Source organism: Pelophylax lessonae (genome assembly GCF_965119305.1).
Source record: "Pelophylax lessonae genome assembly, chromosome: 2".
In the NCBI taxonomy this organism is placed as follows: domain Eukaryota; kingdom Metazoa; phylum Chordata; class Amphibia; order Anura; family Ranidae; genus Pelophylax; species Pelophylax lessonae.
Genome location: NC_138769.1, coordinates 484,954,543 through 484,967,562, shown reverse-complemented (window position 1 = coordinate 484,967,562; position 13,020 = coordinate 484,954,543). Strand labels below are relative to the sequence as shown.

Here is a 13,020-nt window from a genome sequence, read left to right as displayed (position 1 = left end):
TTTTAGTGTCTCAAGAAATGAGATAGGCCTTCAGTACATCAGGTGTGATCAAGTGTGATCAATTTTCAATGATTCGCACCATAGCTTGTGGACTCTATAACTTTCACAAAGACCAAATAATATACACTTACTTGGGTTATTTTTACCAAAGATAAGTAGCAGTATAAATTTTGGCCAAAATTTGTGAAGAAAAATTACTAATTTGCAAAATTTTATGACAGAAACAAAGAAAAATGCGTTTTTTCACAATATTTTCAGTCTTTTTTTATTTATAGCACAAAAAATAAAAAACCCAGTAGTGATTAAATACCATCAAAAGAAAGCTCTATTTGTGTGAAAAAAAGGACACAATTTTTGAATGGGTACAGTGTTGCATGACTGAGTAATTCTCAGTCAAAGTGTGAGAGCGCTGAAAGCTGAAAATCGGTCTGGGCAGGAAGGGGGTGAAAGTGCACTGTAGGTAAGTGGTTAAGAACAATATTTGAACACACAAAAGCGTGGTTGCTACACATGAATTAATATCCAAGAGGGATATATTTTTCCTATATTCTTGATAAAATCATAAAAAAGGGTTTGATTTATTGATGTTGAATTTAAATATTTTTTAGATTTTTTTTTTTTTTTCTACCCCATTGAAGCTTATGGTCTCTGGAAATGGAAATAAGAAAAGATTATTGTCTTTGCTAGGGTCTGAATGCTGTATTTGATGTCTTTGTAATCTGCAAGTTAAACATGCTGGAATGTATCCAGAAGGTACTGCACAGGGACAAAACCCCAGAGGTGAGTGTATTCAATTTCCCATTCCCTATTCAGAACAGATTCTGGGCTCCTCAGTTACTGCACAGTGTGATCTCATGTCTGTCGCTCAGTTGCATTCTTGAAAGAGTCTTTTTATTTGAGAAAAAAAAACTCCTGCCCTTTGATTTCGTTGTTGCTGTGGGAATACATAGCCAAACTCATTTTGTTGAAAGGAGCAAAAGCCATATTTGCAAGGTGTGGTTAGGAAGTAACTCTTAATAACATGCAATCTTATTTTACCAGAGCAGAGGCATACCAATTCCATATGTGATGCATACTCATTTAAAATCTTTTTTTTATCTGGATACATATCAAACACAGAAATATGCACAGATAGTCAAAACAAAATTCGAGCTACCAGAGGTGCATTATGTACCAATTCCTAATATCTTTATTGTGCAATAAACATTGTAAGTGGATAAATAGCAATTGTCCTGGTTCTCTTTTTTTGTTAACTGAGACTGAATTAGCCTTGCTTCTGTGCTGAAGTATGGGCGCTACTCAAAGGTTGTCCATTAATACAGTTTTGTGTGATCCACGCTAATTAGTAAATGTAGAAATACAATACTAAGGACTACCTACTGACTGTGGTGGGTATACAGTGGGTATAGAAAAGAATCACCCCCCTTTAAAATAATCACATTTTGTGAAAGTTATAACACCAACATGTCAGAGGAAAAAAATAAAAATAAGTCTGGGTTATATCGCTACTAACTTTGCACATCTAGACTTTGCATTATTTGCCCACTCTTCTTTGCAGAACTGCTCAAGTTCAGTTAAATTTAGTGGTGACCTTTTGTGGACTACAGTCTTCAAGTCATTTTACCAATTTTCAATGGGGTTTAAGTCTTGGCAGAGGGCAGCAGATTTTCCTCATGAATTTGACGGCATTTTGCCCTATCCATTTTTCCTTCTATCCTGACAAGTGCTCCAGTCCCTTCTGTAGAGAAACACCCCCATAACAGGATATTACCACCCCCATGCTTTACTGTTGGAATAGTTTTTTTGGATGGTTAGCTGTATTCGATGTCCACCAGACATAGTTTGGTGTTGAGGCCAAATAATTAAAATTTTAGTCTCCTCTGACCATAACACCTTTTCCATGTGGCCTCATGGTGCAATTTGACAAAGCTCAGTCGTGCTTTTCCAGCAAATGCTTCAGGGTTGCTATAGGCCTCTTGGTAACCTCTCTGACCAGATTCCTCTTGGCTCTTTCATCCAGTTTGGAGCAACATCCTGATCCAGGGAGGAACTGCGTTTTACCAAATACCTTCCACTTACTAATAGGCTTGACTGTGCTTCTAGGCATTGATAAAGATTTTTCATTTTTTTTTTTTTTTTTTTGTATCCATCTCCTGAATTGTCCTGGAAATTGTTTGACAGTGCCTTACCACCTATAATTGATTGTTTGCTTCAGTTTCTCTACCAGAGACTTTGTGTGCCATTGAGAAGGTGATTAACTACACCTGAGTAAGTTTACAAGTCATTTTTAGGAGGGGGTGTTCCCTTTTTCCAACTAACTCATTCTGTCTGAATTAAAAAAGAAAAAGAAAAAAGAACATGTTGGTTACATCTTTTACTTGGATGTTACAGTAAATACAGCTGGATAAAACCAAAACGGCGTCTGTCTTTTGTTTTATGCTGCAAAGCAACAAAATTTGATTATTTTAAGGTGGGTGATTATTTTCTATACCCAATGTATATGGTAGAATGAGTTGTATATGAATGAAGAATAAAAAAATTGCATGGTTCTCTCAACCTGTTGGCATATTACCATTAATATAATTGATGCATTCTGTTGTTTATTTTTCCCCAACAGAAGTTTTCATTAATGAAAAAGGGATTGTTTACAAGAATCAGCCTCTTAGCTATTGGGGGAATGTGTGTGCTTTATATACGCTGGCGTATAATGGGCACTGGACCACCAGCATTCACTGATGTTGACAACCCGGCATCTTTTGCTGATAGCCTATTTGTTAGAGTGAGTATCAAATATAACGTTCTTACACTAGAAAAGCATTTGCAGCTCGTACTGAGAGGAATTTATTGTTAAAAGACTAATGCTAATGTTTTTTTTTTTTCAATGTGGGTCCCCATTGTATTTATTTTGAAAGTGTATCCGACAAGAGTTGCTTCAGCCAGTCTCTGTTGTACCGCAGCAACTAATTGTATTACATACTGTAAAAAACATTTAACTGATTGTTGGGAAATGAAACAAACTGGGGCATTTAATTTGATGAATTAAACTGTTATTGTGTATTCTTTTCTTAGGCTGCTTTCATACTGAGGAGTTTTTCAAGCGCTTTTGCGATTAAAAAAAAAAAAAAAAGCATCTGAAAAATTCTTCCCTTTAAAATCAATGAATGTGTTCACACTGGGGAAGTGTGCTTCTGTTGCGGTGAAAAAAATTCTGCTTGCAGCATTTTTAGAGCATGTTTTAGGAGCTAAAAAAAAAAAAAAAAAAAAACGCACCTCTCCATTGAAAGCAATGGAAAACGAGGCACAAAACCGTACCCGTGATGCGTTTTTGTTGCGGTTTTGAGTCACGTGTCCTTTAAAAACTGCACTGCAAATGTGGCAAAATTGCTGTAGAAATGCACTGCAAATGTGGCAAAATTGCTGTAGAAATGCATGTGCTTTTGCCATGGATCAGTTTGTGGCAAAATTGCTGTAGAAATGCATGTGTTTTTGCCATGGATCAGTTTGAAAGCAGCTCTACAGTGGCCTTGACTATCGATCAGCATGACTTATAGATTATTTATTATTTTTAATTACAGTACATTGTACAATTCTGATATTGATCCAAGTATATTCGTTTTTATTGCATGATGTGCTGTGATGACTTTTAAGCTATACATGTATTTTCTGGCAAACTACACATTCTGTAATTGTATTATGTGTATTATGTGTCCACACAAGTAGCACAGCCAAAAGGTGAATGTCTAGTACACAGTAAGTATGACTAAGCCCAAAATAAAAAGTATTAAGGAGTGAAAAAAAAAAACCCCCAAAGTTGGTAGAGGAGAAAAACTCCAAAAAAGGGGGGGGGGCCCGTAGAGTCCTTGACCCACCGTTCATCTCTGCGTGGTGGTGCCCCGGTGACGATCACGAGGAGCGCAGAATATAGGAGGGACCATCCAGTGAAGATGTTAAGTATGTGTGGAGACAGTAGGAGATGTGGCACCGACAGGTTCACATCTCCTGCTGTCTCCACACATACTTAACATCTTTACTGGAAGGTCCCTCCTATATTCTGCGCTCCTCGTGATTGTCAGCGGGGCACCACCACGCAGAGGTCAACAGTGGGTCGCAGACTCTACGGGCCCCCCCATTTTTGGAGTTTTTCTCCTCTACCAACCTCGGGGTTTGTTTTCACACCTTAATTACTGTGGACTAGACATTTACCTTTTTGGCTGTGCTACTTGTGTGGACATATTTTGCTTTGCGATGTCATTTTGATGGTTATATGTTCTACCTACATTTCCCTGAAGAAGGAATCACTGTTAGATTCCGAAACATGTTGGATGTTCCTACTGCATGAAGAGCTAGTGATTCCACTTATGACACTGGTCCACATGCGATGCAGTTGAACATATCTCTTTTAATTATGTCCTTTTATACATTGAGTGCTGTTAGTCTTGTATTTTTTGTACATTTTAAATTTGGTCAATAAATGTTACCTTTTATTCTACTTCTTTTATGGGATGGTAGGAAGGAGTAATGCTTACCTTTTTTTTTTTTTTTTTTAAAACAACCAACCTTAGCAAGTATATCTGAACCATATACCCTTTTTTTTTTTTTTTTTTTTAATAATAATAATAAGGCACTCAGACACCAATTTGGATAAAAAGGCCGCGGCTTACTTTATTAACTGGTATTAAATATAAACATAAACCATTTTCTTTTAAATAAATATAAAATACAGACCAACCCAGTCATAAACAACTCGGGTTGTCATTTACAGCAGATCAAATTAATCAACATCCAACCATATACCATATCAATAATAAATCATAGAATAATTAAATATATATAAAAATACACGTCCCCCTCTGAAACAGAGGTGACCCAAACCAGCTAATTTATTTGAAGCCGCGACAAACCAGGGGAGGGGGGGGAGGGGAAAACAGGTAGAAAGATTTCTGAAGATTGAGCCCCCTGAGACGGGCAGCAGCTTAAATAAGCCTTCTTCTGAGGTAACCTCCACCTCATAGGCTGAGGCGAGCGGGCGGGGAGAAGGGGCTCATTCGCTGAGAGCCCTCTGCAATATGTTAAACTGCCTAACTACCTAAGCCACCTAGAGACCCCACTAACCTGCCTAGTAACCCTTTCTGGCGGGAAAACTAGCCTGAGGAAATATATGGGCCTCATTACCTAAACCTTACTTTAACCTTATACTCCCAGCTATCCCTTCCACCATCCTATAAGAAAGAGGGGCTAATTTAGCCCCCTTTCTAATATGGGATGGTAGGAAGGAGTAATGCTTACCTTTTTTTTTTTTTTTTTTAAAACAACCAACCTTAGCAAGTATATCTGAACCATATACCCTTTTTTTTTTTTTTTTTTTAATAATAATAATAAGGCACTCAGACACCAATTTGGATAAAAAGGCCGCGGCTTACTTTATTAACTGGTATTAAATATAAACCTAAACCATTTTCTTTTAAATAAATATAAAATACAGACCAACCCAGTCATAAACAACTCGGGTTGTCATTTACAGCAGATCAAATTAATCAACATCCACAGGACAGGCAATGCCTCATTGCCTGTCACCAAACCCCCGCAGCGCGGCCATTTCAATTAACGAACCGAGGTTGGCATTGAATATATCCAGGCCAATACCCGAGAGGTGAACCCCATCCTCCCGATATAAACCATTAATTCCACCCTCCAGGTCCGAGTGCCTATACGTTAATACCCCAACCTGTGCTAGAAATTTCTCAAGAGCCCGATTAACACGCTTCTTGACTTTTCCTAATAAACGCAAACGACCGGATGACCAAACCAGCCTGTGAACGATCTCCGAAAACATAACAACCATTCCCGGAAATCTCACTTTCAGGCTGTGCAGGTCATCACGGATACGGAAAATTAAATCCAGGGTTCTAACTTTACCCACATCGTTACCTCCCAAGTGCACCACAATAATATCAGGAGGGGGGCGGGACACAAAGAGATCATCTAAAAAGGGGAACAACTCCTCCCACCGCATTCCCCTCCTACCGAACCAAACAATTTGAAAACTTTCCCGATCCAGGCCAAGGAGCTCCGAGTATATCCGTTACCTTGCTCTCTGTTGTGCCCAAAAAACATATGAGTGCCCCACAATCCACACCTGCAAGGGATCACCTGAAAGGAGCAGAGATGAGGTTAGGTCGCACATAAGATGTATAACAATTGGACTTCCATCTCCCTATACGCTTGATAGACCCAACCCCCAAACCTGCCCTAGAAGCCTCGGTTGCGGCCCCAATCCTAAAAGAATGTGACGAGAACCGCAACCGACCCATACCAAGTGATTGTAAAAATTTCTTAAAAACAAAATCAAATTGATATTTAGTCAATGTCTTACCATTTTCATGAATCAAAAAATAAACATTACTACCCGATCTGACCTGTAAATAAGCAGAGACCATCTGCACAGGACAAACCTGTGAACCCCGAAACCTGTTCAGGTGGCACCAGTGCCCCACCCCCGTTTGATCCGTCTTAGATTTGACTAAAAAAATGCTCAATCTTTCCGAAGAACAGTAAACGTTAGCTAGCTCAAGACCTGATCCCGCAATTGAGCGCACCGGGATGAGCTCAGAGATCCGCAACGCCGCAAAAAATAGCAACGAAAAAACCGCTCTGAACAGTATTGCTTCAAACGCCGAATAACATACGCCGGATACAACTTCGCATAATCCTGACAAAATTTCAACTGTAATAGGGCGCCTCAAATCACTATGAGCCATTCTCCTCCTGTAACCTTTCAGGGCCTGCTGCACCGAGAAAAAGGATGAGCAGGCCGGATGGCCCTGTAGTTTGACAAAAAAGGAAACCCCTGCCAACATCTTATTGACATGCGTCCAGGAGTAACCTTTTGCAAAAAGCGAGTTTAGAAAAAATAGGACCAACTCCTCTGAGAAGGACTCCCGAGGGCTGTGCAAAGAGTCCAGGAAAGACAGCCACACAGCAAACACCGATCGATAGCCCGACCAAGTGCTGTGTGCCACTGAGTGCTGCACATTGTCCATCACCAATTCTAAACTAACTCCCACAGGTGAGTCGGGCACGGCACGCCCACCGTATCCGCTTCTGGGAGGAGCTGAAAGAACTTCTGAACCTGGAAACGAGATAACGAATCCGCCAGGTCATTGCTTTTCCCAGGAACATAAGTCGCCTTAATCCACACATTTAACGTCAGACATTTAAAAACCATGTACCTGAGCAAAGCAATGACCGGCGGAGACCTAGAAGACAAGCAATTGATGGCGTACAGAACTCCCTTGTTATCCGTACTAACCAACAATCGCCGGTTCCTAAAATTCTCACCCCACACCTCCAAAGCCACAATAATGGGAAACAATTCCAGCAGTACAATGTTCTTAATCAATTTTGTACGTTTCCACCGCTCACACCACCGCTCCGCGCACCAGTGCGTTCGCCAAATTGCTGCGAAACCCACTGAACCCGCAGCGTCGGTGAAAAGCAGGAAATCGGCATCCAAAATAAAATCATCCTGCCAGACAGCTCTCCCATTAAAGTTGGCCAGAAACTGCAGCCACAGCAATAAGTCCTCCCTCATATCATGAGTAACCCTAACATGAGCTGAGGGAGACTTCAAACCAGATACAGAGAGATACAGCCTCCTGGAAAAAGCCTTCCCCACAGGTATGACTCTGGAGGCAAAGGCCAACAAGCCCAGTAGGGATTGCATCTCTCTGAGACACACTTTCTTTTTTCTCATTACCAGGTACAACATACCTCGCAGCCGACGAATCTTGTCAGGTGGCAGTCTGAACTCCATCAATTGCGAATCCACGGTAATACCTAAAAACTCGATACAAGTACAAGGCCCCACCGTCTTCTCCCCAGCTAAAGGGATGCCAAAGGCCTCGCAGAGCATGAAAAAAGTCTTTTGAATAAATGCACAATCAAGGGTGTCCACTTTCCCCATAAATAAAAAATCGTCCAGATAATGAATTATCTGGGACTTCCCAGATACCTGCTTCACCACCCACTCCAAAAATGTAGCAAAACACTCGAAATAATAGCAGGAAAGTGAACACCCCATAGGAAGGCACCTGTCAAAGTAATATTTTCCATCAAAAAAGATACCCAGTGAACTGAAACAGGAAGGGTGTAGGGGCAATAACCGAAAAGCGGATTTAATGTCCGCCTTTGCCAGCAATGCCCCCCTACCTAACCCCTTAACTATACACAGAGCATCTTCAAATGTAGAATAATGCACTGATGCATAGTCCATATCTATCTGTTCATTTAAAGAATCACCCCGCGGATACGACAGGTGATGGATCAAACGAAAAGAATTCGGCTCTTTTTTGGGGACAATACCAATCGGGGACACTCTAAAATTTTCAAAAGGAGGTGAAGAAAATGGGCCCACAAACCTTCCTTCAAGAATTTCTTTATTTATCTTTTGCAACACCACATGTGACATACCCTCTACAGATTTTAGATTTGGAACAACTGTGCATCCTTGCCCTGAAAACAGTGGAAGGCGAAAACCAAACCGAAAACCCTCAGTTAACAGATCCGCCTTCCACCGGTCGGGGTATGTTTGCAGCCAAGGCAGCAGCTCTGCCAGCCTCACTGGTGTTTGGGCCCTTAGGAACACCTCCCTGCTGGGCCCCCGACATACGCTTGAAACATTTGGCCACCGGGTGAGCCCCGGCGTAAAACGCACATTCGTGCCGGTATTTGCACGTACCCGGCCATCTGCATTGCGCATCATTAAAGGCAAAGCAGATCCCACGCTTGTAACCCGAGGGGGCTGCTGGCTGGGGCACCTGGGCACCAGGTGCGAAGCGGGGCTGAAAGGACCGCTGGGGAAGAAATAAGTCCAACCACAGCCCAACATCCTTAGAACCCCAGGACAAACCGGGATGGACCGCCATCTTCTGTCTAAAGGCTATGTCATAATTGTACCAAGCAACCCCCCCAAATCCTTTATAAGCTTCAAGGATAATCTCGATGTGGTGGAATAAACCCACACTTCTACTGGGGAATTTCTCGCATAAGATAGAGGCATAGATACAAAACGCCTGAAGCCAATTAAAGATCGACTTTGGCACAAAACGTTTTCTATCAGCTTCCTCCTCTCTCTTATCCCCTTTTGTCATAAACTCTCTAGCTGAAGGAAGTAATGACAATAAATCAATATAAGCACCTTGCCATATCTTTTCTTTCAAAGAGTCAGGCAAGTGCATTCCCAGGGGTGAAATGGCACAGGGCATAGCTTCCTTCAAAACCGATTCAGGGAGATTCTGAACCCTCGCAGTGTCAAACATGCTACCCTTACTATGGACACTAGGGGGCGCCCAGACCTCAGAAAGATCAGGCACCACCTCTGCTGGCTTTGGAGACTGAAAATTCTGACAGAAACTTCAAAACATGGAGAAAAAGGCATCCGGGTCTGAAGAACCCGGCCACTCACCGCCCAGTACCGGCTGATCCCCTGGGGTATTCGGATCCTCAGGCTGGTATGTCTCCTCCTGAGAGACATGCTGATGGCTGCTTGGTGGATTGCTGACCTGGAGGAGCGCGCCCTGCGCAGCAGCAGGCTGCCTCCCTCCAGCTTGACGTCCGGCTCCCTGCGATCCGGTCGGCCTTGAGCCCGCCGACACGCTCCTCCTGCTCGACACGACCTCCTCCGGGCATCCGCGACGGTCCCCGCTGTCCACGCTCCGCCCGGCCGGGCGCTTCGGAGCCGCCGGCGAGTATCTCCTCCTCGGTGTTCTCTTCCGTCTGTCCGGGCCGACTGCCCCGGAACTACTCCGCTGTTCGGGTTCACCGCCTACGTCACCCATCCGGTGACCGGCGTCGACATCCGGCGGAATCACATCAGCTTGACCCGACGCGAACTCCGACCCTGCAGCCGATCTTCCATCTCCTTCCACCGTCGCCGCCAACGATGCAGGTCCCGCCGGTTCCACCGCTTCAAATGACCGGGGAAGCTGGAGACATCTGCGGATCCACTCCTCGCCGCCCTGCTCACCCGCCCTTTCAATTAACTGCCGGATGAGGGACATCGCTTCAGGAGACCACCAAAAAGCAGGAAACACAGGAGCGCTGAAAACAGGTAGAAAGATTTCTGAAGATTGAGCCCCCTGAGACGGGCAGCAGCTTAAATAAGCCTTCTTCTGAGGTAACCTCCACCTCATAGGCTGAGGCGAGCGGGCGGGGAGAAGGGGCTCATTCGCTGAGAGCCCTCTGCAATATGTTAAACTGCCTAACAACTACCTAAGCCACCTAGAGACCCCACTAACCTGCCTAGTAACCCTTTCTGGCGGGAAAACTAGCCTGAGGAAATATATGGGCCTCATTACCTAAACCTTACTTTAACCTTATACTCCCAGCTATCCCTTCCACCATCCCATAAGAAAGAGGGGCTAATTTAGCCCCCTTTCTAATATTCTTCACACTTATTGTACTGATATAACCCAGCAAAACTTGTCCAGTCAAGTTCCCCGGGGACACTTTTTTGTTTGCTATTTCCATATATTTTGGGTAAGGGACAGGTGCTGTTTTAGGCACACCCACATATCAACCTCATGTTTTGTCTCACCTTAAAGTTAGACCCGTGTTTTACCACCAGGTCTAAGTAAGTAGTTCCCCTGAGGGGTAAAGGTCACTCCACTACAGGCAACACTCCTTGGAACCTCTTGATGGACCGGGCTTAATATTCACCTCAGATCACTCATGGCATCACCTGATGTACTTATAAAAATAAGAGGTCGAAATCTAGTGCTCTCCGCTTATAAAGGCTTTATTAGGTAAAACAGCTTACACTCACATGGGTTTGCATATTTAAGCTGTGCGGGCTTGTCTCACAAAAACATTAGGAGCTGGCTGCCGGGTTCCCGTCCAGCCGGAAGTCTCCGCCCCTGTACGCGTTGCGTCACACGTCCAAGGCTCTCGACTTCTTCAGTGGGGGGGGCAGAGACTTCCGGACGAACGGGAACTCGGCAGCCAGCTCGCAATGTTTTTGTGAGACAAGCCTGCACAGCTTAAATATGCAACCCCATGTGAGTGTAAGCTGCTTTTTTTTTTTTTTTTTTTTTTCTACCTAATAAAACCTCTACAAGCGGAGAGCACTAGATTTCCACCTCTTATTTTTAGAATTACATTGGATGATTCAATGAGTGATCTGAGGTGAATATTTAGCCCGGTCCATCAAGAGGTTCCAAGGAGTGTTGCCTGTAGTGGAGTGACTTTTACCCCTCAGGGGAACTGCTTACTTAGACCTGGTGGTAAAACACGGGTCTAACTTTAAGGTGAGAGGCCATCTGTAGGTGGGGGTGGTGGAAGCACTAGCACTGTCAAGCACCCTCTTCAGCCAAATTTTGCACAGGGCAGAAGAAGCTTTGATTATTTGCACAGTGATATTGATGCTAGGCACTAAGTAGCGCTGTACATTTTGATATGCTTTGATTTTTTGTTTTGCAGTGATGAGCATACAGTCAGGTCCATAAATATTGGGACATTGACACAATTCTAATCTTTTTGGCTCTATACACCACCACAATGGATTTGAAATGAAACAAACAAGATGTGCTGTAACTGCAGACTTTCAGCTTTAATTTGAGGGTATTTACATCCAAATCAGGGGAACGGTGTAGGAATTACAACAGTTTGTATATGTGGCTCCCACTTTTTAAGGGACCAAAAGTAATGGGACAGATTGGCTGCTCAGCTGTTCCATGGCCAGGTGTGTATTTTTCCCTCATTATCCCATTTACAAGGAGCAGATAAAAGGTCCAGAGTTCATTTCAAGTGTGCTATTTGCATTTGGAATCTGTTGCTGTCAACTCTCAATATGAGATCCAAAGAGCTGTCACTATCAGTGAAGCAAGCCATCATTAGGCTGAAAAAAACAAAACAAACCTATCAGAGAGATAGCAAAAACATTAGGTGTGGCCAAATCAACTGTTTGGAACATCCTTAAAAAGAAAGAATGCACCGGTAAGCTCAGCAACACCAAAAGACCCGGAAGACCACGGAAAACAACTGTGGTGGATGACTGAAGAATTCTTTCCCTGGTGAAGAAAACACCCTTCACAACAGTTGGCCAGATCAAGAAAACTCTCCAGGAGGTAGTTGTATGTGTGTCAAAGTCAACAATCAAGAGAAGACTTCACCAGAGTGAATACAGAGGGTTAACCACAAGATGTAAACCATTGGTGAGCCTCAAAAACAGGAAGGCCAGATTAGAGTTAGCCAAACATCTAAAAAAGCCTTCACAGTTCTGGAACAACATCCTATGGACAGATGAGACCAAGATCAACTTGTACCAGAGTGATGGGAAAAAAAAGTATGGAGAAGGAAAGGAACTGCTCATGATCCAAAGCATACCACCTCATCTGAAGCATGGTGGTGGTGGTGTCATGGCGTGGGCATGTATGGCTGCCAATGGAACTGGTTCTCTTGTATTTATTGATGATGTGACTGCTGACAAAAGCAGCAGGATGAATTCTGAAGTGTTTCGGGCAATATTATCTGCTCATATTCAGCCAAATGCTTCAGAACTCATTGGACGGCGCTTCACAGTGCAGATGGACAATGACCAGAAGCATACTGCGAAAGCAACCAAAGAGTTTTTTAAGGGAAAGAAGTGGAATATTATGCAATGGCCAAGTCAATCACCTGACCTGAATCCGATTGAGCATGCATTTCACTTGCTGAAGACAAAACTGAAGGGAAAATGCCCCAAGAACAAGCAGGAACTGAAGACAGTTGCAGTAGAGGTCTGGCAGAGCATCACCAGGGATGAAACCCAGCGTCTGGTGATGTCTATGCGTTCCAGACTTCAGGCTGTAATTGACTGCAAAGGATTTGCAACCAAGTATTAAAAAGTGAATGTTTGATTTATGATTGTTAATCTGTCCCATTACTTTTGGTCACTTAAAAAGCGGGAGACACATATACAAACTGTTGTAATTCTTACACCGTTCTTCTGATTTGGATGTAAATACCCTCAAATTAAAGCTGAAA

The 13,020-nt window shown here is 43.1% G+C and overlaps 1 protein-coding gene across 2 annotated transcripts in view; it reads left to right on the top strand.

The window, feature by feature from the left end:
• TMTC4 (transmembrane O-mannosyltransferase targeting cadherins 4) overlaps window positions 1-13,020 on the top strand; it is a 275,325-nt gene that overhangs the window by 90,145 nt on the left and 172,160 nt on the right. For both annotated transcript variants that reach the window (XM_082248518.1, XM_082248519.1), the window contains 2 exons: window positions 688-780; window positions 2,618-2,779. In XM_082248518.1, the coding sequence (XP_082104644.1) occupies window positions 688-780; window positions 2,618-2,779 (255 nt within the window). The remainder of the gene's footprint in view (window positions 1-687; window positions 781-2,617; window positions 2,780-13,020) is intronic.